The sequence below is a fragment of the Bos indicus x Bos taurus genome, chromosome 9 (assembly GCF_003369695.1).
Source record: "Bos indicus x Bos taurus breed Angus x Brahman F1 hybrid chromosome 9, Bos_hybrid_MaternalHap_v2.0, whole genome shotgun sequence".
Classification (NCBI taxonomy): domain Eukaryota; kingdom Metazoa; phylum Chordata; class Mammalia; order Artiodactyla; family Bovidae; genus Bos; species Bos indicus x Bos taurus.
The window spans coordinates 70,586,876-70,613,397 of NC_040084.1; the positions used below are offsets into that span (position 1 = coordinate 70,586,876).

General features: G+C 40.2%; 1 protein-coding gene and 1 pseudogene across 1 annotated transcript; both read left to right on the forward strand.

The window, feature by feature from the left end:
* The first annotated feature begins 4,231 nt into the window (after positions 1 to 4,231).
* Positions 4,232 to 5,275, forward strand: LOC113898727 (trace amine-associated receptor 7a-like). Its single transcript, XM_027552135.1, has one exon. The coding sequence runs from the start codon at positions 4,244 to 4,246 to the stop codon at positions 5,273 to 5,275; it is 1,032 nt and encodes a 343-aa protein (XP_027407936.1). The 5' UTR covers positions 4,232 to 4,243.
* An 18,034-nt stretch (positions 5,276 to 23,309) lies between these two features.
* On the forward strand, positions 23,310 to 25,485 carry LOC113898728 (annotated as a pseudogene).
* The last annotated feature ends 1,037 nt before the right edge of the window (positions 25,486 to 26,522 follow it).

Genomic DNA, 26,522 nt, shown 5'->3' on the forward strand with positions numbered 1-26,522 from the left:
AAGACTGGGCTTGGAAAAAGAGGGAGTAAAGTAGAGCAGTAGCATGATAAAAATAAGTACATTTTCACGTTATCACTTACTATCCTCAATACATCAGATTAACTGCAGCAGATTTTAAAAAAGGACATCTTCCTATTTTTAGAGCATAGAGCACATAGAAAAAATTAAGTGAAAGAGTCAGATAATAGTTCCATTCAATGAATGTCATACAGAATTACACTGTTACTAAATTAAATTATAGATAGACCAAAGGAAAATTAAAGATTTTAAAAATACTTCCTATGGGTAGGAAAAATATTCTATTGTTATATATTATACCAAAATCTCTAGTGCAATTCTGAATATGAAATTTCTTTTGAGCATGTAGTGAGTATGTGAAACTCAACAAAAGAAAAAGAAAACAAAAGAGCAGATTCTTGCATTCACTCCAGGATAGCAGTAGCAGTGTTAGTTGCTCAGTCGTGTCTGACTCTTTGCCACTCCACGAACTATAGCCTGCCAGGCTCCTCTGTCCATGGGATTCTCCAGGCAACAACACTGAAGTGGACTGCCATTCCCTTCTCCAGAGCATGTTCCTGACCCGATGATCGAACCCAGGTCTCCTGCATTGTAGGCAGATTCTTTACCATCTGAGCTACAGGGAAGATCACTTCAGAATAGTCTTTCCTAAATATCACTACCCAGGTTGGCTGATCAAGGCTTTCTAATTACACAAGCATGTAATGCTTTTGTTGGTACTGTATTATGACCTCCTTAGCCTTAGATGCAATGGCAACCCACTCCAGTGTTCTTACCTGGAGAATCCCAGGGACGGCGGAGCCTGGTGGGCTGCAGTCTATGGGTTCGCACAGAGTCGGACACGACTGAAGCGACTTAGCAGCAGCAGCAGCAGCAGCCTTAGATGACTGAATTAGAGTTGGCAAAATGATTCCAGGAAAACTCATTAGTAGGTAGGCTGCTAAGTCGCTTCAGTCGGGTCCGACTCTGTGCGACCCCAGAGACGGCAGCCCACCAGGCTTCCCCGTCCCTGGGATTCTCCAGGTAAGAACACTGGAGTGGGTTGCCATTTCCTTCTCCATTAGTAGGTAGGAGTGAATCTATCATATTATTACTCAAGAGAAAAGTAACAAAGACACAAGATCATGTTAATACTAAGTATGAGAATGAAGCTCTTTGATCTTGTCTGAGTTCTATTCAAAGTTTTGATTGCTCATTGTTTCCTTCTTTAAAGTGATAAAAATATATCACTGAAATTCAGCACACTGAGAGATGAAAATTTAGAAGCAATCTCTTTGGAGTCCAGTAAAAGACAAAATGGTCCAATATTATCACATTTTATAAACGTTGTTGTATTGCTGTTGTAATTCAGTCGCTAAGTCATGTCCAACTCTTTGTGACCCCCCATGGAGAGTGGTTCACCAGGCTTCCCTGTCCCTCACTGTCTCCCTGAGTTTGCTCAAACTCTTGTCCATTGAGATGGTGGTCTTATCTAACCATCTCATCCTCTTATCGCCCCTTTCTCCACCTGCCCTCAATCTTTCCCAGCATCAGGGTCTTTTCCAATGAGTCAGCTCTTTGCATCAGGAGGCCAAAGTATTGGAGCTTTAGCATTAGTCCTTTCAATGAATATTCAGGATTGATTTCCTTTAGGACTGACTGGTTTGATCTTCTTGCTGTGCAAGGGATTCTCAAGATTCTTCTCCAGCCCCACAATTTGAAAACATAAATTCTTCAGGCTCAGCTTTCTTTATGGTCCAACTCTCACATCCATACATGACTACTGGAAAAACCATAGCTTTGACTATATGGACCTTTGTTGGCAAGTAATATCTCTGCTTTTAATATGCTAACTTTGTCATAGCTTTTCTTCCCAGGAATAAGCATTTTTAAATTTCAGGGCTGCAGACACCATCCATAGTGATTCCGAAGCTAAAGAAAATCAAGTCTGTCACTGTTTCCATTTTTCCCCCTCTATTTGCCATGAAGTGATGGGATTGGAGGCCATGAACTTAGTCTTTTGAATGTTGAATTGTAAGCCAGATATTTTACTCTTGTCTTTCACCTTTCACCTCCTTTTCACTTTCTGCCCCTAGGCTGGTGTCATCTGCATATCTGAAGTTACTGATATTTCTCCTGGCAATCTTGATTCCAGCTTGCACTTTATCCAGCCCAGCATTTTGCATGATATACTCCGCATACAAGTTAAGTAAGCAGGGTGACAATATATAGCCTTAATGTACTGTTTTCCCAGTTTTGAACCAGTCCATTGTTTCATGTCTAGTTTTAATTGTTGCTTCTTCAAGGAGGGCTTCTCATACAGCACTTCTCAGGAGGCAGGTAAGGTGGTCTGGTATTCCCATCTCTTGAACAATTTCCCACAGTTTGTTGTGATCCACACAATCAAATGCTTTAGCAAAGTCAATGAAGCAGATGTTTTTCTGGAATTCTTTTGCTTTTTCTCTGATCCAGCGGATGATGGCAATTTGATCTCTAGATCCTCTGCCTTTTCTAAATCCCGCTTGTACCTCTGGAAGTTCTCAGTTCACCGTTGAAGCCTAGCTTGGAGAGCTTTGAGCATTACCTTACTAGCATGTGAAATAAGCACAATTGTGCGGTAGTTTGAACCTTTTGGACGTTGTCCTTCTTTGGGACTGGAATGAAAACTGACCTTTTCCAGTCCTGTGGCCACTGTTGAGTTTTCCAAATTTCCTGGCCTATTGAGTTAGCACTTTCACAGCATCATCTTTTTTTTTTTTTTTTAGCATCATCTTTTAAGATATGAAATAGCTCAGCTAGAATTCCATCACCTCCACTAGCTTTGTTCATAGTAATGCTTCTTAAGGCCCATCTGACTTCACACTCCAGGATGTCTGGCTCTAGATGAATGACTACACCATCATGGTTATCTGAATCTCTAAGACCTTTTTTGGACAGTTCTTCTGTGTATTCTTGTCACCTCTTCTTAATCTCTTCTGCTTCTATTAGGTCATTATCATTTCTGTCCTTTATTGTGTCCATCTTTGCATGAACTATTCCCTTGATAACTCTCATTTTCCTGACAAGGTCTATACAATAAATAAGCAAATATAAATGTAATATACATGAATGACTGGAATGCATTTGAATTTACAGATATCTTGCATGCCTTACAGCTCAAAAATTTTCTCCTACTGAAGTGTCTCTGAGTTTTTATTCATCTTAAAGAGAATGTTCTTAAATATCTCTCTGCAATATATCCTGTGCAATAGGTTTTTTGTGTAGACCTCTTCAGATAAAAAGATCTCATATTTTTACTTAGCTAAGACTTTTTCCTTTTAGCAATGAATAAATTTTGAAATATATCAGATGGAATTTTGTATTTCATTGGATGATCATACAATTTAAATCTGTTAAATGGTGAATTATAGTAATAGATTTTCTTTTGTTAAAGCAAACTTCTGTTGGCATAGACTCTAATCAAGATGTATCATCTCTTTATATGCTGTTAATTTTATTTTATTTTCTGCTTCATTATGAGTGAGAGTGTTTATTCTTTTTCCTTGGGTTTTGTATCCATGCTATTCTACATCAAATAATAAATTTTAATTGGAGATTAAAAGTGTGAATTTCTTCTTCTTCACACTTTGCACCATAGAGACTCCACTGTAGATGATTTTGGATATGGGATTTGGCTGTGCTTCCTGGGGGGATTTGGCATTAACTTGTTAGATAGTTTGGAGGTGAGTAGTAAAAGGTAACCTGCGTCTTTTGCATCTCCTGCATTGGCAGGCAGGAGTTTTACCACTGGCATTATATGGGCTTCCATAAAAGGTAATGAATGAATAACAATGAATGAATAACACGCACCGTGCTAACTTTGACAAAGAGGAATACCCAGCCAAACATCAGCCAGGTAATAAAAGATTGTTGTTATATTGTAAGGTAAGACATCTTTTGTGGGAAAAGAAAATTTGCAACAGATTTATTTGAAGTTAAATTATTATTCAATTTAGAATATTGTTTCAGAGTACATTTTAAGTATAAAAATAATACTTTATATTCTAAAATTAAAATAAATTCAAATTCAATATACAGTTATTTAATATGTTCAGAGATTAAAACTAACATAAATACATGACAGGTCACACGATAATGTTTGGTAATTATAACAGAAATAACTGGTTCAAAGATCTTTGTTCTATTTTATTTGATTGAAAGAGGGAGGACCTTCTCCGGATGTTTACGTGCTATCTACAGCAGCACCATGAACAGCAGCTCATCCACTGTTGCAGCTGTGCAGCTCTGCTACGAGCACCTGAATGGATCCTGTGTGAAAACCCCCTACTCACCAGCTCCCTGCCTCATCCTGTACACAGTGTTCACCTTTGGAACTGTGCTGGCTATATTTGGAAACCTCTTGGTAATGATTTCCATTCTTCACTTCAATCAGCTGCATTCTCCAACCAATTGCTTGATTGCCTCCCTGGCCTGTGCAGACTTCTTGATAGGAGTGACTGTGATGCCCTTCAGCACAGTGAGGTCCGTGGAGAGCTGCTGGTACTTTGGGGAAAGTTACTGTAAATTTCACACTTGTTTTGATGGGTCATTCTGTTATGCTTCCATCTACCACTTGTGCTTTATCTCTCTGGACAGGTACATTGCGATCACTGACCCCCTGGTCTATCCAACTAGGTTCACTATGTCTGTTTCTGGCATGTGTGTTGCCTTCTCCTGGCTCTTTTCAGTTATTTATTCTTTTTCCCTTCTTGGCTCAGGAGCGAATGCAGCTGGACTGGAGGATCTAGTAAGTGCTCTCACCTGTGTGGGAGGCTGTCAATTTGCAGTGAATCAAAGTTGGGTATTAGTGAATTTCACTTTATTCTTCATTCCCACCCTTGTGATGATAGTTCTTTACTCCAATATTTTCCTCATCGCTAAACAACAGGCTAGAAAAATTGAGAATCTGAACAATAAGACTGGGCGATGCTCATACAGCTACCAAGACAGAATGGCCAAGAGGGAGAGAAAGGCTGCAAAAACGCTGGGCATTGCAGTGCTAGCGTTTCTGATCTCCTGGCTGCCTTACTTCCTGGGTTCCATCATTGATGCCTTCCTAGGTTTCATCACTCCCACATATGTTTATGAAATATTGGTTTGGATTGCTTATTATAACTCAGCTATGAACCCCTTGATTTATGCGTTCTTTTATCCTTGGTTTCGAAAAGCCATCAAACTCATTGTCACTGGCAAATTCTTGAGAGAGAATTCCTTAACAGTAAATGTATTTTCTGGGTAAGTCTACATTTTAGATGGAGGAATTGACAGTAGATTCACAGTGAACACACTCTGGGTAGAAAATTTAGTCATGTGTGTTTAAGGTCTTCTAATGTAAAATAAATTATGCTTCAAATTTGACCCAAACACTTAAATTCAGATTCATCATTCTTTGGTAACTATAACATAAATCCCTGTATGTAACGGAAACAGCATGACCTTGGAGCCAGAAACATGGCAATTTAACACCGATCTTGGGCTGCTTCCATCTCTGAACGTCTCTTTATGTCTCTAGTTAATAACCTCTCCTTTGTAGCATTCTTGAGAAAATTTAAAAGAATGTATAAAGAAAGTGAAAGTCGTTCGGTCGTGTCTTACTCTTTGCCACCCCATGGACTATACAGTCCATGGAACTCTCCAGGTCAAAATACTGGAGTGGGTAGCCTTTCCCTTCTCCAGAGGATCTTCCCAACTTAGGGGTTGAACCCAGGTCTCCTGCATTGCAGGTGGATTCTTTACCAACTGAGCCACGAGGGAAGCCCAAGTATACTGGAATGGGTAGCCTATCCCTTCTCCAGTGGATCTTCCCTACCCAGGAATCTAACGAGGGTCTCCTGCATTGGAGATTCTTTATCAACTGAGCTATCAGAGAAGCTGAAAAGAATGTGTAGAAAAAAAAAAAAAAACCTACTATGTTTTTATTATTCTAAATCCTCCCTTGTATTGCTTTATAATAGTTCAGCCTTGGTTATTACTTCTCTTTATATTTTCGTGATTGTAATATTTCTCTATTAAAATGCACATGCAGCTGGGGAATACTCAGAGACATCCTGGCTCAGGGAGGGCAAAGTTGTGACTCCTTACTGTCAGGTGTTCAGATTTGTGGTCCAGAAATATGATCTCAGAGTCGGGTAAGATCAACCCAGAGAGAAAGAGTGACTATAACATCCATTTAAGTCTTTGCTATGGGAAAGGTGATTGGTGTCATTAATAGTATTTGATCATTCAGTAAGCTTCTTTGTACTGATTAATTCTACTCCTACAATTTCATTTTGGTTCAGAAATTTTACCAGTTAACATATCTTTAGAACATGGGTTTTAAGACTGTCACTCATTACTGTACTCTATCTTAAATTAATTTTATATTTGTTCACTTTTGCATTGTACCAAAAATATTATTTTTTAAACATTTATTTTATTAAAGTATAGTAATTAAATGTACCAAAATTATTTATAAGGGCTTTCAATGATTTACATGAAATGTCCAAATTAAAAAACACCCAAAAGAATAGAAAAGTGAAATGAAGGAGATAAATGATGATAGACAGGCTGGTAAACACATTGTGTGACCCACAGATTTGAAACTGAAGTAATTTAAGCAACTCACATTGGGTAAGCTAAGCTATTCACTTTGTATAACATTCACCAGCTTTTCAGACATGAAGACTTGTCTGGGTCTTAAGATTGGAGGGTGCTGTGTGTCCCATGCACTGAGTGAGTTAATTGCTTGATTCTCTTCTAACTTTTAGATTGTTGTAATCAGACATCAAAATTTAAAGATCAGAGCATCATATCTTTGGGGCAAGAGTGAATACATATTAAAAATATTCTTGTTATTTTTCTTTAATTTCTTGATTTATATAAGATCAGAAATATATTAGCACATCGTTTCTATTATTAAAGAAATGCTTTAAGCTGGTAAGCCTTTCCTGAGACAGTGAACTTTTTCTGAATATACTATGCTTGAATGAAACTCTCTCATCTTCATTTTATGAGTAAAGATGATACAGATAATTTAAAGGCACCTTACTGCTAAGTCGCTTCAGTCATGTCCGACTCTATGCAACCCCATAGACGGCAGCCCACCAGGCATCCCCGTCCCTGGGATTCTCCAGGCAAGAACACTGGAGTGGATTGCCATTTCCTTCTCCAGTGCAGGAAAGTGAAAAGTGAAAGTGAAATTGCTCAGTCATGTCTGACTCTTAGTGACCCCATGGACTGCACCCTACCAGGTTCCTCCATCCATGGGATTTTCCAGGCAAAAATACTGGAGTGTGGTGCCATCGCCTTCTCCGAAAGGCACCCTAGACTGCTTAGTATTAGTTTATACACAACTCTTCCAATGCTGACAATCATCAATTTATTTTGATTTAGTGCTTTCAATGTAGTAAGTTTCTCTATTCCTGTGCCACAAGCTATAGAGAAATCATACTGACCATTTTAAAATAGAAAAAGCTACAAAGTGCTTACAAAATCTGCTGAATATCTTAGCAGATTTTGGATTCATATCTAAGCTTCTGGATTCAAATAAGCACTTCTAACGTCTAGTTTAGTACTTTTACACTTGTCTTCCTGTTTTTTAAGTCCCTTTTCACATATATTTAACAAATGATTTAATTTTGCTCCTTTCTTCCCCAGATCAACATATCATTGTATTTTGGTGAATATTTAATATCTTTCTTTCTAAAAGCACAAGCTTCTTCTCATTTATGTGCCTGAGTATATAAAAGAAATAATTCTTTATGCATCATAGTGGTTATTGTGATATGCAAATTACAGACACTTCACACTTATTTTGTGGTTATTGGGATGTACCTCTGGAAAGACCATCCCTCTCTGTCAGACATTTGGAGATGAAATCAGAGACAGAAAAATTCACACACCAAGAAAAGCAAGCTGGTCACAGTTTCTTGGCCATTCAATTGTTAGTCTGCTATGATAAATGTACAAAATAATAAAACTGAAGGTGACTTTGAGATGATCTATTCTGAACCATCCCTTTAAAATAATTAATTAAGTAATTTAAAATTTTTCTTGGCTGCACTACATGGCTTACAGAATCTCAGTTAGCCCATCCGGTTTTGAACCCAAGCCATGGAAGTGAAAGCATTGAATCCTAACCACTGGACCACCAGGGAACTCCCCATATTTAAATTTTTTTTAACAGAGAAGCTCATAATTAAATATTTTTCATAATGGACATATAAATTGAACATATTTAAACTATACGATTTGATAAGTTTTGACATTTGTAGATACCTGTAAAATCATCACCAAAATCAAGACTGAACATACCTATCTCCTCAAAGTTTCTTCATGTTCTTTGTAATGTCCTTCCTGCTCATCCCTATGCACTCAACCCTCTTCCATCCCCACACAGCCACTGATCAGCTTTATGTCACTCTATACTAGTTTGTACTTCTAGCATTTTATATAAATACAGCTATAAGTTATACATACTCATTTCTGTCTGAATTATTTCACTCTGTATAGTAATTTGGAGAATAACCCATGTCAAAGCATGAATCGAGGCGGGGGGGGTGATGATTTGGGAGAATGGCGTTAAAACATGTATAAAATCATATAAGAAATGAATTGCCAGTCCAGGTTTGATGCAGGATACAGGAAGCTTGGGGCTGGTGCTCTGGGGTGACCCAGAGGGATGGTATGGGGAGGGAGGTAGGAGGGGGGTTCAGGTTGGGGAACAGGTGTACACCCATGGCAGATGCATGTTGATGTATGGCAAAACCAACACAATATTTTAAAGTAAAAAAATAATAATAATAATAAAAAAATTAAAAAAAATATATTTTAGTCTTTTTTCTTTGTGATGGACTACCACTTCACTGTGGAGAAGGCAATGGCACACCACTCCAGTACTCTTGCCTGGAAAATCCCATGGACGGAGAAGCCTGGTAGGCTGCAGTCCATGGGGTCGCTAAGAGTCGGACACGACTGAGCGATTTCACTTTCCCTTTTCACATTCATGCGTTGGAGAAGGAGATGGCAACCCACTCCAGTATTCTTGCCTGGAAAATCCCAGAGATGGGGGAAACTGGTGGGCTGCCGTCTCTGGGGTCGCACAGAGTTGGACACGACTGCAGCAACTTAGCAGCAGTAGCAGCAGCATTTCACTGTGTGAATTGAGCACAATTTGTTTATTCATCTCACCTATTGACTGAAGTTTGGTTTGAACCATCTCTTTCTAGATGCAGGTCACAAGTACTTAAGTGCTTGAGCAAGATAGCCAGTCTCATGAATTCACAGAAGGGGGCTTGGCCACCCTCCAGGAGGTGTCTGGCTGGACTGGGCCTTGCTGAGAAGTGTAGAAATCTACTTTCATCCTCTCCTCCCCCTAGTCTTGGCACAAGGTCTCCTTTCTAAGAATTGCCTCACCTCTACTCCCTTAGATGTGGCTGGCCTGGTTCTAATGATCCATGACCGTCTGATTCTTGCTCAATTTTATATTAATGCAAATTTTATTTATAAATGTATGTTATACAATCATGTTTATTAATTATAACTTAATATAATAAAACATTTGTTATATTGTGAAAAGTGAAAATGTTAGTCAGTTGTGTCTGACTCTACGCAACCCCAAGGACTGTAACCCACCAGGCTCCTCTGCCCATGCAATTCCAGGCAAGAATACAGGAATGGGTAGCCATTTCCATCTCCAGGGGATATTCCTGACCCAGGGATTGAACCTGGGTCTCCTGCATTGATGGTAGATTCTTTCCCATCTGAGCTACCATATTGTATTTTATAGTATATAGAAATGTATACTATATATAATTATCGATTATATATTACTTCTTATTTGAGGCAGAAAGAGAAGAGGGTGACAGAAGATGAGATGGTTGGATGGCATCACCAATTCATTGGACATGAACTTGGGCAAACTCTGGGAAACAATGAGGGACAGAGAAGTCTGGCGTGCTCCAGTCCCTGGGGTCATGAAGAGTCGGGCAAGACTTGGCAATTGAACAGCAACAATTCCAAAAAGTTTTTTTAAATTTTATAGGATTTCAATTATAGTTTTAATTTTCACAAGAGTTATATTTCCAAAAATAAATTATCTTGCAACTTCAAAAACATAACTCCATTGTCTTCTTGGACCTAGTGTACTGATGAGAAGCTTGGTCCCAGTATGGTGTTCATTCCATTTTCATAGACTAGTTCTCCCTGGCCTTTGTTCCTAGGAACTTTTAAGAATTTCTCTTTATATTTGTTTATATTTAGCACCTCTATTTTTTGTTTTGTTTTGTCTCTTTGTAGTTGGTAGGCATTTACATTGGGAGTTTAGATTCTTTAGCTCAGAGGAAACTTTCTCTAGGATCATTTTTATTATTTTCTTGTGCTTATTCTTCAACTGCTTTTTTCTGGGATTAAGAATTTCTCCCAGGTCCTATGGAAAGAATATTTCTCTTACCCTTCTTATAAACTTTCACTGTGTTTAATGTGAGTTGTACTTTCTGTACCTAGGGTTTTCCATCTGTTTGACCCTATCTCATTTTGATCTTTCAGAGATATACTTTAGGGCATCTTACTGGGATATCGGAAGTAAATTATCGGCTCACTTATCTTGACAGGGCTAATCTTCAGATGCTATGTACCAATTCAACCATTCCATTGTGAAAATGATGAAATGCTTAACTGCTTGTTGGTAAACATCTATTGACCTGAGCCTCCTACACCTCTCAAGCCTTGACATGATCCAACAATGAAAGATCAATGGAAAGCAAAGGTGGGCATCTCCACAGATTAGCTATCTCTCAAAAGAGCATCCTTTCTGACCAGTCATTGCTCATGTCTTAGCAGATGGATTTTTTCACGTTTTGAAATGTCAGCCCTAAATACTGACCCAGAAATCAAACGGTCACTTTTCGAAGAGCACTTCATCAACAGTAAATTTACTTCTGATGATGAAAACTTAAATAGGGGAAAATTAAGAATGTACTCAGAACTACTGAGTGATTGTTTAAATAATTATCATTCACTTTCTAAGAAATAAATGAGATTTTTGAAAATCTATAATGAGATGATGTGAAGAAGTTTTCAAATTATTCAGGAAAAGCATAAAAGAACAGAACTCTAGTCATTAGCTTCATCCTTCCTTCTAGTCTGATTAGGAAGTCTGGCCCATCGAATATGTCACTAGATTTGGGACAGTCTGAACTTGGTGCATCTCAAACATAAAACAGCTTTACCATTTATCTCCTAGAGCAGGCAAATCTACTCTACTGATTCTCCCTTCCCCACATGTTAAGAACATTCTGGGAAGGTATTACTATTTTCCATTCAATTTCCAAAATTTATGAAGTCATGATAAGGTCTTTATAATTCAGAGTAAAGCTTTAAAATCACATCCAGTTAAGTAATCTTATCTTTCCTACCCCAGTCAGTGCCATCCAGGCTTAGGCCTCTTCCTTTCACTCCCAGTTTCTGCTTGGAGCCCCAACCACCCTCCAGGATGGAACAAGAATAAAAAGAGTATTAATAAAGAGATGAAAGCTGTGTTCTCATGCCTTGTAGTGTCATAGTATTAATGACCTATGTCTTGATTGTGGCAGAAGCCCAACTGTAGGCTCAGTGATGAGGTATACATGTAACTTCTTTTGGGGGAATCCACCCACTGTTCAGTTCCCTAATGTGGGGTGAACCACCCCCCCACACCCCTCCAGCTGACCTCTCTTGACTTCTTAGAATCTCTCCAGGCAGACTTTTCTTCTGGGGTCCTTTGTTCAGGAAACTACTCCAGTGAAGAAGGTACTGGCAAGATGATTCAATCTTAATTGCCTCTTTAAATCTGCTTCTTCAATTGCTTGCTGACCTGCTCTGTGTTTGTGTTAAGCAGTGCGTGCACGCTAAGTCACCTCAGTCGTGTCTGACTCTTTGCGACCCTGTACTGTAGCCCACCAGTCTCGTCTGTCAATGGGATTCTCCAGGCAAGAATATTGGAGTGGGTTGCCATGCCCTCCTCCAAGGATTCTTTCCCACCCAGGAATTGAACCTGAGTCTCTTACATCTCCTGCATTGGCAGGTGGGTTCTTTACCACTAGCACCATCTGGAAAGCCATGTTAAGCAGAGGAAAGTAGAAATGGAGAGAGATGGCTGGGAGGAGAAATGGGCCAGTGGGGAGAGAAGGCCATACTGTTAATGATTCTGGTGCCAGAGATGCATCACTTTCATGAGGTCTGGAGGCCAGTGGAAGCCAGTTTGGTTTGGCCCTTCCTCAGCCCTCCCACTTTAGGCTGTGTCAGGCAACTGTGACACTTTCTGCAGGACTTGAGGAGGATGCTGAGAAAGGCCAAACCAGCACTGATCACAAGGACTAGGGACCTGGGGTGGGAATGCCTCCTGTGCAGATGCCTGCAGCCCCCAGATATGCGATGCAGGAGTGAGATGCCGTTAGAAGGCTCATACACAGAGGTTGTGACCACTAAATGAAGGTTGCTGCTGCTGCTGCTAAGTCGCCTCAGTAATGTCCAACTCTGTGCGATCCCGTAGACGGAAGCCCACCAGGCTCCCCCGTCCTTGGGATTCTCCAGGCAAGAACACTGGAGTGGGTTGCCATTTCCTTCTCCAATGCATGAAAGCGAAAAGTGAAAGGGAAGGTGCTCAGTCGTGCCCGGCTCTTAGCGACCCATGGACTACAGCCTACCAGGCTCCTCCATCCATGGGATTTTCCAGGCAAGAGTACTGGAGTGGGGTGTCATTGCCTTCTCCAAAATGAAGATTACAAGGAACCAAATTGGGCACAGAATGATTGTGCTCTTTTTCTTCTACTCTCTTCTTCTCTCTATGGGATAGAGCAGAAAAGGAGGGCGGGATAAGGAATAAATGACCAGACATGCTGTTTCCCTAAAATCCAGAGTTTTAAACTTAGGCTTGGCTAGTCTGGGTTCAGTGAGAATGCAGATAGTCGATTTGATAGAGATTATGGTTTTAAATTAGTGTAGATCAAAATGGAAATTTTTAACACTCAGAGTGACTGGACAGCTCTGGGGTCTGCTTGAAATCTCATGAAGGGATAAAAAGGAAGATATGTTAGAGCACACTGGGCTGTGACGGGAGAGAATGTAATTTTGTACTGTTTCTCACCCCCAAAATATTCTATAAGCAGTTATACACATTTCTAAGAAATACTTGTTAAATACAAATGGACTGTATGGTGAATCTAGGTAAGAACTGATTCAGTTAGGCACCAACTTGAAGAATTGCTTAGACTGTAAATTAGATACATTGATCAAAGTGGCCAATGCCAGGGGCTGTTTATTTATAGTTTAAGACTCTGACCCTGCTTTGTGTTTGGTTACCTCTTGACTCTAATCCAAAGAGACAAGAGTACAAAATATGTCTCTCCCCTTCTCATTAGCAAGCTTCTGAGTTTGGGCACTGGAAAGACCACAGAGCATCATTAACGCATCTTTCTCCCGCTTTCATCATAACTGAGGAATACCTCACATTCTTAGCCACTGGGGAATTTATTAAACAGACTTTAATTTGAGGAATGTCTTAGAGAAGTTCAAAGCCTGTAAACAAATGTCCAATGTAGATATGAGACTGAAAACTGTAGATGATGCAAGACAACCAAAGCTTGACTCCAAATGCTGCCTAGTGTTCTCTAAATCCTTGAGAAACATGACTGCTGCCTAATCTTGATCTTTATCTGATGCAAATGCATTTACTTAAGATGGTCTTATGAAGGCCTTAGGAAGAGCCTCCAATTTATTTATTTTTTTAATATAAATTTATTTATTTTAATTGGAGGTTAATTACTTTACACTATTGTATTGGTTTTGCCATATATCAACATGAATCTGCCATGGGTATACACGTGTTCCCCATCCTGCACCCCCCTCCCACCTCCCTCCCCATACCATCCCTCTAGGTCATCCCAGTGCACCAGCCCCAAGCATCCTGTATTATGCATGGAACCTGGACTGGCAATTCATTTCATATATGATATTATACATGTTTTTCAATGTCATTCTCCCAAATCATCCCAGTCTCTCCCTCTCCCACAGAGTCCAAAAGACTCTGTGTCTCTTTTGCTGTCTCACATACAGGGTTATCGTTACCATCTTTCTAAATTCCATATATATGCGTTAGTATACTATGTTGGTGTTTTTCTTTCTGGATTACTTCACTCTGTATAATAGGCTCCAGTTTCATCCACCTCATTAGAACTGATTCAAATGCATTCTTTTTAATGGCTGAGTAATACTCAATTGTGTATATGTACCACAGTCTCTTATCCATTCGTCTGCTGATAGACATCTAGGTTGCTTAGAGCCTCCAACTTACATCTCATCTCAACATGACATGAGTACTCTTTAGGGACTAACCTGAAAGAACCTAGATTCCTGTAATATACTTCAGTTCAGTCGCTTAGTCATGTCCAACTCTTTGCGACCCCATGAACCGCAGCACGCCAGTCCTCCCTGTCCATCACCAACTCCCGGAGTCCACCCAAACCCATGTCCATTGTATCGGTGATGCCATCCAACCATCTCATCCTCTGTCGTCCCCTTCTCCTCCTGCCCCCAATCCCTCCCAGCATCAGGGTCTATTCAAATGAGTCAACTCTTTGCATGAGGTGGCCAAAGTATTGGAGTTTCAGCTTCAACATCAGTCCTTCCAATGAACATCGGAGACTGATCTCCTTTAGGATGGACTGGTTGGATCTCCTTGCAGTCCAAGGGACTCTCAAGAGTCTTCTCCAACACCACAGTTCAAAAGCATCAATTCTTCTGCACTCAGCTTTCATTATAGTCCAACTCTCACATCCATATATGACTACTGGAAAAACCATAGCCTTAACTAGACAGACCTTTGTTGGCAAAGTAATGTTTGCTTTTTAATATGCTGTCTAGGTTGGTCATAACTTTCCTTCCAAGGAGCAAGCGTCTTTTAATTTCATGGCTGCAATCACCATATGCAGTGATTTTGGAGCCCAGAAAAGTAAAGTCAGCCACTGTTTCCCCATCTATTTGCCATGAAGTGATGGGACCGGATGCCATGATCTTAGTTTTCTGAATGTTGAGCTTTAAGCCAACTTTTTCACTTTCTTCTTTCACTTTCATCAAGAGGGTTCAGAGTTGTAGCAAAAAAAAAAAAAAAAGAGAGGCGGAAAAATGCAAGACAATTCTTCCCTTTTTATAGTAGATATTTCACATTGCTTCTTCTATGCATCTGGTTTCCTGGACTTCTCCTTCCATTGGGGCATCTTCCATGTTCCTCGTGGTGGTGGAGCACTCACCCTCCATCTTCCCTCAAACCCTCAAGGTCATCAGATTGTACCAGTCTTGCCTCTCTCTAATACTGTTAACTGGCACAGGGTCCTTCTTCCTTCTTGCATCTTAATGTTAATACCCAGCACTCTGTCATTCTCTCCACAACTACTCTCAATATATATAGATCTTAAACATTTAAAGTGTAAACACGTGCTAGTTAAGTACTATATCATGTGCTTTAGAATTAGTAACCCCAACAGTTGTCATAATAACCTTCTGTTGAAGGGAATATTATTATCCCCATTTCACAGCTGAAAAACCAAGTCCTCGGTCAGTTACAAAGTTGGGGAGAGCCTGGATTCAACCCTAGGCAACTGGATCCAGAATCCATGCCTTTTTAAAAACATAATTTATATTTATTTTAGGCTCTGCTGGGTCTTCCCAGCTGTGTGGGCTTGTCTCTAGTTGTAGCAAGTGGGGCTGCTCTCCTGCGGTTCCAGTGCTTCTCATTGCGGTGTCTTCTGTTTTAAGGAACACGGGCTTTAGATTCGGGAGCCTCAGTAGTTGCATGGCAGGAGCTCAGTAGTTGTAGTTCCCACGGTCTAGAGCACAGGCTCAATAGTGTGGCACACGGGCTCAGTGGCTCCTAGGCTTGTGGGATCTTCCTGGGTCAGGGATGGAAACTGCGTCCCCTGCACTGGCAGGAAAATTCCTCACACTGAACAATCACTGGAAGACCCCAGAGTCCACGCTCTTGACCAAATGTAATCTGCCTCTAACAGTTTCTAGAAATTCTCTCCTTCTAGGATATCACCTGCAATCTGCCTCTGTCTTTACTTAAGACTTGTCATTTACCAGCTACAATCTTTTATCTAAAACTCCCAGGACTTCTAGTTATCAAATTTTTTTCTTTTTCATTTAAAAGGCACATCCATTAAATGTTTGGAATAAACCAATGAAGTGTGTGAAGCATTTGTCATCAACACATTATTATTTCTCCACCAATAATCAGATATTCAACACAATATTGATATATCTGCATGAATATTCAGATAGACTGATTAAAAAATAAACATTAGAAATCGCCTTATGTCAGTATTTGTCACCAAATTAATTAGACATAAACTTACAATGTTATTGGTTTTTGAATTTTTAGAATGTGGACTTGTACTAAAACCTGAAATCCCTCCAGTTTAGGTATATCATCACCAACACCAGCCTTTCAGGCTGACTTGCTCTAGAATGCCAAATGCAAGTCACCTTTCACCTCTTGCTTGCTGGAATTTATTACTATTCTTCTCACCCACGTTAAATGTCAGCTGCTACTGCTGCTGCTAAGTCACTTCAGTCATGTCTGACTCTGTGCGACCCCATAGATGGCAGCCCACCAGGCTCCACCATCCCTGGGATTCTCCAGGCAAGAACACTGGAGTGGGTTGCCATTTCCTTCTCCAATGCAGAAAAGCGAAAAGTGAAAGTGAAGTCACTCAGTCGTGTCTGACTCTTGGCGACCCCATGGACTGCAGCCCACCAGGCGCCTCCATCCATGGGATTTTCCAGGCAAGAGTACTGGAGTGGGGTGCCATCATTCTACTCAGTCCTTAGAAGTGAAGTTGTAAATTGGCAGTAAAGATCCCGCACTTGTTTTATTATTTTTGTTAATGCTTATTATATTTCTAACTCTTGTATACTGTACTAACCTGTACTATTCTATGTTATTGGTAACATAACATAGTAATTCAGTTAAGCATAAGTTGAATCCTTTCCTACCTTACCTCTAGTCACACAACTCTTTATGGTGGGTATTATTACTCCCAAGTCAGAGCTGAGCAATATGATGCCAGGAGAGTTCAGGAAAATTTTCCAAGATCAAATATCCAGGCACTTTCTGATTCAAAGCCTTCTACAATCATTCTCTAGGGACACTGTCTTCTTAGTTTAGAAGATGGTTTCCCCATATAGCTTATACCAAACACATGTATTGTAGCTCTTACTTTTTAGAAATGACAAAAAGAATAGAAGTCAAACACAATGAGAGAAAAATTACAGAAGTTCTCTTCAAATAATAATGCAATTGATAGTAAAGCTCTCCATGTATAAGGAGCTGTACTCACTGGTCTCATTTCAAACAGTTGTCCACTCTAAGTTCCTCATCACCTCCCTGGCCTTAGTTGACTTATTGGTGGAGGTGGTTCTGACATTCAGCATAGTGAGGAGAATGAAACGAGCACGGGGTTTGGACTGAACCTGAATTCCTTTTTCATCTCTGTCACTGAAATTAACTTGTCTAGTTTCAAAATGGGCTGGATATTGAAGTAGGGGAGGACATGCTTCCATGGGGGTAGGCTGCACATGGGAAATTTCTGTACCTTCCGCACAATTTTGTTTTGAACCTGAAACTGAAGTGAAAGGGAAATTCTCTCAGTCGTGTCAGACTCTTTGCAACCCCATGGACTGTAGCCTGCCAGGCTCTCTGTCCATGGAATTTTCCAAAAAAGAATACTGGCGTAAGTAGCCATTCCATTCTCGAGGGGATCTTCCCAACCCAGGGATCAAACTCAGGTCTCCTGCGTTGCAGGCAGATTCTTTACCATCTGAGCCACCAGGGAAAGCCCAAGAATACTGGAGTAAGCCTATCCCTTCTCCAAGAGATCTTTCTGACCCAGGGATAGAATCATGGTCTCCTGCATTGCAGGCAGGTTCTTTACCAGCTGAGCTACCAGGGAAGCCCCATGGTTTGAATCTAGAACTCCTCTAAAATGTACTTTATTTTTAAAATGAGGTAAATTATACCTACAATATAAGATTGACGACTGCTAAATGGCTGACGATAGAAGCTCACATTATTTACAATTTGCTTTCAAAGTTCTGAAATCTGTTTTTTTTTGAATGATTGTGTTGATTTTCATTCCTTGATTTTTTGCTGAAATTTCTTCTTCACCAACCATTCTACCACTGAAATGGAAAGTACCCAGGAGAGTGTTTTCTTTTCTAGGACTGCTGTAAGAAATGACCACAATCTTGCTGGCTTTATTCTCTCACCGAAATTCTCTCATAGTATTCTCTCATAGTCCTGTAGACTAGAGGTCTGAAATCCAAACCTCTGATTTTAGAGGTCTTGACAGAGCACTGAGAGGGCCATGCTCCCCTCCCAAGGCTCTGGGTAGAGTCATTCTATTCCAGCTTCTGATGACTCCAGCATTCCTTGGCTTGTAGCAGCATCATTCCAATCTCTGTCTCCATATTCACAAGGCCATCTTCTCTCTTCTCTTTCTCAGCTTTTGTCTAAGGATACTGCTCTTGGATTTAGTGCCCATCCATGTAGTACAGGATGATCTCATCTTATTAAACTCATGAAGGCAGCTTTTCCAAAGACCATCTGGCTCTGGGGGTTAGAACATGGGCATATTCCTTGTGGGGATGGGGTACAGCATTGAGCCCACTACAGATGGGAATGTGAAGTCTTCTGTCTGTGAGAATCTCACAGCAGCAGTATTCAGAGGATTTACACCTATTTCTCACGTGGATGGAGAGACACTGCAATCTTCTCCCAGTGACAACATCCTGAGAAGAGAATGATCTTTTCTCTACCAGCACTGATAGTTGTAGAAGCTCAGAAAGGAGGGTATGTCTAAATACCATGGCATTTTTAATGCTTTCCTGTAATGTAATTCATCCTTCTCAAGTTGCTCGCAATGTGTGTTTCATTTTCTGTTTGTTGGTATCCAGTTCAGATACAAAAATGTTTCTTAACTGGAGAAAAAAAAAGCCAAGGATTGATTCTCACTGCTTGTAACCTGTCATATTTTTGTAACAAAAATCCAGTAATGTGGCCACAGCAGGACTGTGAATAGAGAAAAAGCTCAAGTCTAAGAAGAAAAAAAGTCTTTCGCCAAATAAACATAATGATAATCTAACTTAATGTGAAGATTGTTTTGTAGAATAACTCTCTTAGTAATCATTCTTGAAAATAACCTTCCAAGTTCACACCTTGCACTACAGGGATTCCATCAAGGGGTTTTTAATGTATTAATACTAATCCTCAGACCTGTGGATGTTGGCTTTTTCAGTTTCCTCCACTTGACTTGACTTCATCACTTATTTGCCGTTGCAAAGTGATAGCTTAATCTCTGAAGTGAACTGGACAAGGCCCTTATGTGGCTAAGTGGACTTTGTAGATATGGTTAAGGATTTTGAGATGGCAAGATTATTTTTGACTATCCAGGTGAGCTCAATGGAATCACAAGGGTCATTACAAATGAAAAAGGGAGATGAGGAAAGAGTCAGAGTCAGAGATTTGAAGATGCTATCCTGTTTGGCAGAGAAGGCAATGGCACCCCACTCGAGTCCTCTTTCCTGGAAAATCCCATGGATGGAGGAGCCTGGTTGGCTGCAGTCCATAAGGTCGCAAAGAGTCATACATGACTGAGCGACTTCACTTTCACTTTTCACTTTCATGCATTGGAGAAGGAAATGGCAACCCACTCCAGTGTTCTTGCCTGGAGAATCCCAGGGACGGGGGGAGCCTGGCGTGCTGCTGTCTATGGGGTCACACAGAGTCAGACATGACTGAAGCGACTTAGCAGCAGCAGCAGCAGCATCCTGTTTGGAGAAAGGGATTACAAGCTAAGGAATGCAGGTGACCTCTAGAAGCCACACCGGTTAGTCGTGTCCAACTCTTTTGACCCCATGGACTGGACTGTATGTAGCTCACCAGCTTCCTCTGTCCATGGAATTCTAAAGGCAAGTATACTAGGGTGGGTTGCCGTCCCCTTCTCCAGCGGATCTTCTTGACCCAGGGATTGAACCCAGGCTTCCTGCATTGCAGGCAGATTCTTTCCCATCTGAGCCACCATGGAAGCTCCTCAATTGACCTCTAGAAGTCAGGAAAGACAAGAGACATATTCTCCTGTAGAGCTTCCAGTTGGATGACAGCACTGTCAATGCCTGGTTTTAGTCCAATGAGACCCTTTAAATTTCTAGCCTCAGAAACTATAAGATAATAAACTTGTGTTGTTGTAAACCACTAAATTTGTGGTGACTTCTTATAGCAACAATAGGAATCTAGTACAAGGCCCAAATCCTGAGTCAAGCACTCCTTGTAGGTTTGTAGACATTTCCAACCAGGCTGCTGCTTATCTAACAAGTGAACCCATGTTCCATTACCCTATCAGCAGCACTCAGAAACTTTGCTTTCTTAATTATTGGTAGTTCATGGCCCCTTGGCTTTCAGAAAACTCTATTTCTGCTCCCTTGACTCTAGTCTCCCAGGGCCTAGATCTGTGCTTGTTTGCGCCCCGGCTTGGCAGTAAAACTTTTCTGATCAGAGCTCAGTCTTTGGTCTCGTATTCCTCATTAGCTACTTTAGCATCCCCAAACAAAATAAACATGAATCAAATCAAAACAGAATCTAAATAGCAACATGGCATTCTCTGAACCTATGTTTCCCAATAGAAATTCATGTCTTTTCTTCTTTCTAATTAACATGAAAATATCAGCCGTTGCTCATGGTGTCTTTGTCTTCCGTACTCATTCCCATTAATTCTCAATCCACTGCAATTTGGAGTCTATCTCTAATATTCCATCAGAAGAGATAGAATCATATTCATCAGTGATCCAGTGTTTTTAATGACAACAAACAATTCCAGTTTTTATTTAACCTGACCTGTCACTAACCTTTGACACTCCTGGTATTCTCTCCTTCACGAACCACTTTCATCCCATGGGAGTCTGTGGGACCACTTTTTCATCTTTTCTCATCTGTATTTGTTTGTAGGCATAACTTTGAAGTTGGTGCACATCCAGGTCCTTCTATTTTCACTATATACCTTCCAAACTGGTCAACAAATGTTTATTGAGTATCAGATATATATCCTTTGCTTTATGGCAGGTGTATAGCAGGCAATCACATTTACTTCTCAAAACACAAGTATGCTGAAGAATTTCATGTGATTATATCAGGCAAAGTTTCTTTTCTGAGCTAAAAATTTACAGACTAAACCACTCACTAAAGAACCTCAGTTTTATGTCCCTCTGACCACTCCCAACTTAACCCATCATCTTTCTCCCTAGTGTACTCTTTCTCCTATTGCATCTTTCTTGTTGGCAAGCTAAAAGCCTGGAACCATCCTTGATTCTTGCTTCCATTATGCACCCCAAACCTCTCCACCCTCTCAGTCTTTAAATTCTGTATGTTATATTATCAAAAAAGGGGGAGGCAAGGTTACTAAATAAGAGTGGGAAGAAATCAAGTTATATTTGAGAATTGAAAGAAAAGAAATGATAGTAATCCCCAGAAGAATTTGGTAGATGATTAATTGAATAATTGTTTTCATGGGAAGGATTCTCATCCACTTGATCCCCAACCCCTGGCTCTTTGGGCCCAGTTCAGCCTCTCCTTCCTCACCCAGACTTACTAGCACTGCCACTCCCCCCTCCATCCTATATGAGGACGGGATATGATGCAGGGAAGGTTGTGGTCAGGTGTGCACTGAGCAGTCTCAGGGCAAGCACGGCAAGTGTCATCCCATCTCAGGCTGGTAGGGCACAGCATGTTACTTGAGAGATTCAGGGAGTCCAAGCCCCTCCTTCACCAGTTCACGTACTGTGTGGTTCCTGATGTAGAGGCTGCCATCTCAGGGAGTTGTCTATCTGCCTTTGGTTGAGGTGGCAGGCCCAGGAGAAGGGCAGATACCTGGCTCAGCTTCCTCACTCCAACCTGAGCCTGGACTATTATTTCAGCGGTTGGTGGGAGGGGGAGCCTGGTAGTGGTTGGATCACTGAGTCACAGGGCAGGTCTCCAGGCACCTTTGAGACCTGCACTTGCCCTGCAAGTATCTCCATGTCCGAGAAAGAGGCATTCCATAGCAAAAAGCAAACATCTTGGCTGGTCGAGAGAAACTGCAGAGAAGGGGGAAAGCTTGATACTTTGAGGGCACTATTTTTCATATTTTTGAATAAAGATCTCCACATTTTTATTTTGCCCAACCCTGCAAATTATGCAGCCAGTCTTGTAAATAGTGAAGAGATAACATTATTGTCAAAATCAGAATAAGGCTATTTCAGAACAGTTGAATTAAAAGAAATTTCTCTGTTGTGAAAATTGTAAGGATTTTGATAAGGTAACAGGGCTCAGAGAAATATGTTCTGTAGAACTTTTTAATTATAATGATCTAAAGTAAGTTTCCTTTCATGAGTTACACTACCGGGGTTGCTTGTGAGGAATTTATCATGGGCCAAGTGTATTGGCTGGCTTCTTAAAGCATCCTGGGTGTTAACTTCTCAGATGTGAAGGTGGAAGTCTACCAAGATGTGACTTTCTAAACATGCAATTGTTGCATGTGATTATCCTTTATAAGGGGGCTTCCCAGGTGGCTCAGTGGTGAAGAATCTGCCTGCCAATGCTGGAGATGGACACATGAGTTTATTCCCAAGGTCGGGAAGATCCCCTGAAGTAGGAAATTGCAACTCACTCCAGTATTTTTGCCTGAAAACTGCCATGGTCAGAGGAGTGGCGGGTACAGGACATGGAGTCATTAAGAGTTGAGACAATTGAGTGACTGAGCAACTAAGCATGCACACATATCCTTTGTAAGGAGGAAATTCACAGGTATAAAGGATCAAGTAATTAAATTAAATTTCTTCAATTATTAGGCATTGTGTTTTCTGGACTGATGAAATATCATAGTAGCTTTGCTTAGCGTTAACTATCTAGGAAATTTAGATATTATGAAAATATAGAGAAATATATGTATTTCTATATTTATATCATAGATTATATATTATCTATAAATATATATAATTATAACATTATATTATATATGTTATAGAAATATTATGTAAACAGATAATGTATTTCTGAGTTTTAAAAATTCTTTTAGTTTCTCTTCATAACAAAATGGGGAAAGGACAAAATATGAGACAGTTTTTAAAAGTAGTACTCAAGTATGCAGTTTTATTTTATTTTTTTTAATTTTCAGAATTGAAGACCAGTTTTCTGAAAAGCAGAAACACAGCAAGCATCCAACTGCAGAACCATGGACAGCAATCTTTCCCAACCTGAAACCGAGCAGCTCTGCTATGAGAACGTGAACAGATCTTGTATTAAATCTCCTTACTTGCCTGCATCTTGGGTGATTCTGTACACAGTGTTTGGCTTCGAGTCTTTATTGGATATCTTTGGAAACTTCTTGGTGATGACTTCAGACTTCAGTTCTTCACTTCAAGTAGCTGCATTCTCTAGTCAATTTCTTGATCGTTTCTCTGGCCTGTGCAGACTTTCTGGTGGGAGTGACAGTGATGCCCTTCAGCATGGTCAGGTCCGTGGAGAGCTGTTAGTACTTTGGAGCCAGATTTTGTGCCCTTCACAGTTCCTGTGATGTGGCATTTTGTTACTCTTCTCTCTTCCACTTGTGCTTCATCTCCTTCGACAGGTACGTTGCTGTTACTGACCCCCTGGTCTATCCCACCAAGTTCACGGTGTCTGTGTCAGGAGTATGCATCAGTATCTCCTGGATTCTGCCCCTTGTGTACAGCGGAGCTGTGTTCTTCAGAGGTGTTCACCAGAACGGGATAAAGGAATTAGTAAATGCCCTCAGCTGCACTGGAAGTTGACAGCTTGTTATAAATCAATTTTGGATTTTGATAACCTTTCTATTACTTTTTTGTACCTACTTTTATTATGATAAATCTGTGTAGTAATATGTTTCTTGTGGCTAGACAACAGGCTATAAAGATTGAACATATTCCTAGCAAAATAGAAGGATTATCAGTTCAGTTCAGTCGCTCAGTTGTGTCCGACTCTTTGCGACCCCATGAACCGCAGCATGCCAGGCCTCCCTGTCCATCACCAAATCCTGGAGTTCACTGAGACTCACGTCCATCGAGTCAGTGATGCCATCCAGCCATCTCATCCTCTGTGGTCCCCTTCTCCTCCTGCCCCCAATCCCCCCCAGCATCAGAGTCTTATCCAATGAGTCAACTCTTCGCATGAGGTGGCCAAAGTACTGGAGTTTCAGCTTTAGCATCATTCCTTCCAAAGAAATCCCAGGGCTGATCTCCTTTAGAATGGACTGGTTGGATCTCCTTGCATTCCAAGAGACTCTCAAGAGTCTTCTCCAACACCACAGTTCAAAAGCATCGATTCTTTGGTGCTCAGCCTTCTTCTCAGTCCAACTCTCACATCCACACATGACCACAGGAAAAACCATAGCCTTGACTAGACGGACCTTTGTTGGCAAAGTCATGTCTCTGCTTTTGAATGTGCTATCTAGGTTGGTCATAACTTTTCTACCAAGGAGTAAGCGTCTTTTAATTTCATGGCTGCAGTCACCATCTGCAGTGATTTTGGAGTCCCCCAAAATACAGTCTGACACTGTTTCCACTGTTTCCCCATCTATTTCACATGAAGTGATGGGACCAGATGCCATGATCTTCATTTTCTGAATGTTGAGCTTTGAGCCAACGTTTTCACTCTCCTCTTTCACTTTCATCAAGAGGCTTTTTAGTTCCTCTTCACTTTCTGCCATAAGGGTGGTATCATCTGCATATCTGAGGTTATTTATATTTCTCCCGGCAATCTTGATTCCAACTTGTGCTTCTTCCAGTCCAGCGTTTCTCATGATGTACTCTGCATATAAGTTAAATAAGCAGGGTGACAATATACAGCCTTGACGTACTCCTTTTCCTATTTGGAACCAGTCTGTTATTCCATGTGCAGTTCTAACTGTTGCTTCCTGATCTGCATACAGATTTCTCAAGAGGCAAGTCAGGTGGTCTGGTATTCCTATCTCTTTCAGAATTTTCCACAGTTTATTGTGATCCACACAGTCAAAGGCTTTAGCATAGGATTATCAGGATTATCAGGCATATGCATAGGATTATCAGGATTATCAAGCATATACAAAACCGGAGTGACTAAGAGAGAGAGAAAAGCTGCTAAAACTCTAAGTATAGCATTTTTGGTGATAGCATTTTTGATCTCATGGTTACCGTATATGATTGATTCATGTATTGATTTTTTGGGGGGGTTTTATAACACCTTCATATGTTTATGAGCTATTTTGCTGGTTTGGTTATTTTAATTCTGCTCTAAATCCTTTGATTTATGCTTTATTTTACTCTTGTTTTACGAAAGCAATAAAAGTTATCATAACAGTCCAAGTGTTAACAGACAGCTCATCAACCATAAACTTATTTTCTAAAGAGAGCTAATTTTGAAACTGAGGAATTTAATGATTTATTTAGTATTTCTCAGTAACTGTGGCATGTGATACATTGCATAAAAGTGTTCCATTCAGCTGGGGAGGAGAAACGATATCTCAATTTCAGCAGCATCACCTTCATGCTGTTACTTTTTTGATGAGTGAACATTTTTAATCATTTGACAGAAATATATTCAATAAAAATGCTTGACACAAGTTGATATTTTCTAGTTTCCTCAAATCTGCATGCTTCCTTGCTTTGTTGTTAATGATTTTCCTTTTCTGCGCCTCTCTTTCAGGCTGATGTTTCCTTCACTTTCAAAAGTTTCTTAGTTCTATGTCCCATGAAAGTCTTGTATTCCCTGTCTTTTTTTCTGAACTCAGTTAACTTCGTTCTCATTTTCAGAGGCTTGTATCTTGGAGAAAGGTCTTTTGGTCCTTGAGTCAAGTCAGAGACCTTAAGAGGTCCCTGAGTCATATACATCAGCCATTTCGGACTCAGGGCTGGACTTATATAATTTGGGGATTTCTGTAAATGTGGGAATAGCCATGAACAGGTGGTGCTATTTCCTCAACAGTGATTGTCTTTTTATGATTATTTTTCTCATTCCATCAAGTGTGTTATTTTACCTTCCAGTTATGACAGGGCAATTTTTTTGTATAAACACTATCCAAAGTTTGTCCACTGTTTTCTTTTTAACTTTTTTTTTTTTTAATATTGGAGTAAAGCCAATTAACAAATGTGTGACAGTTTCAGGTTCACAGCAAAGTGACTTAGTCATACACATACATGTATTCATTCACCCCTGAAGTTCCCGCCCATCCAGGCTGCCATAAAACATTGAGCAGAGTTCCCTGCACTATGAAGTATGTTCTTATTGGTTATCCTTTTAAAATAGAGCAATGTGTATGTGTTGATCTCAAAAGATGTTTGCTTCTTTTAATTTAATGAAAATACATTTTGTGTGTATATTTCTAGCATATATTTTTCTTACCTAATGAAAATAAACTGTAACAGTGTTGGTATATTTTAGGGTTGTTGTTTAG

Excerpts from the sequence above, each read along its gene's own strand:
- LOC113898727 (XM_027552135.1), top strand. The coding sequence starts at position 4,244 with ATGAACAGCAGCTCATCCACTGTTGCAGCTGTGCAGCTCTGCTACGAG.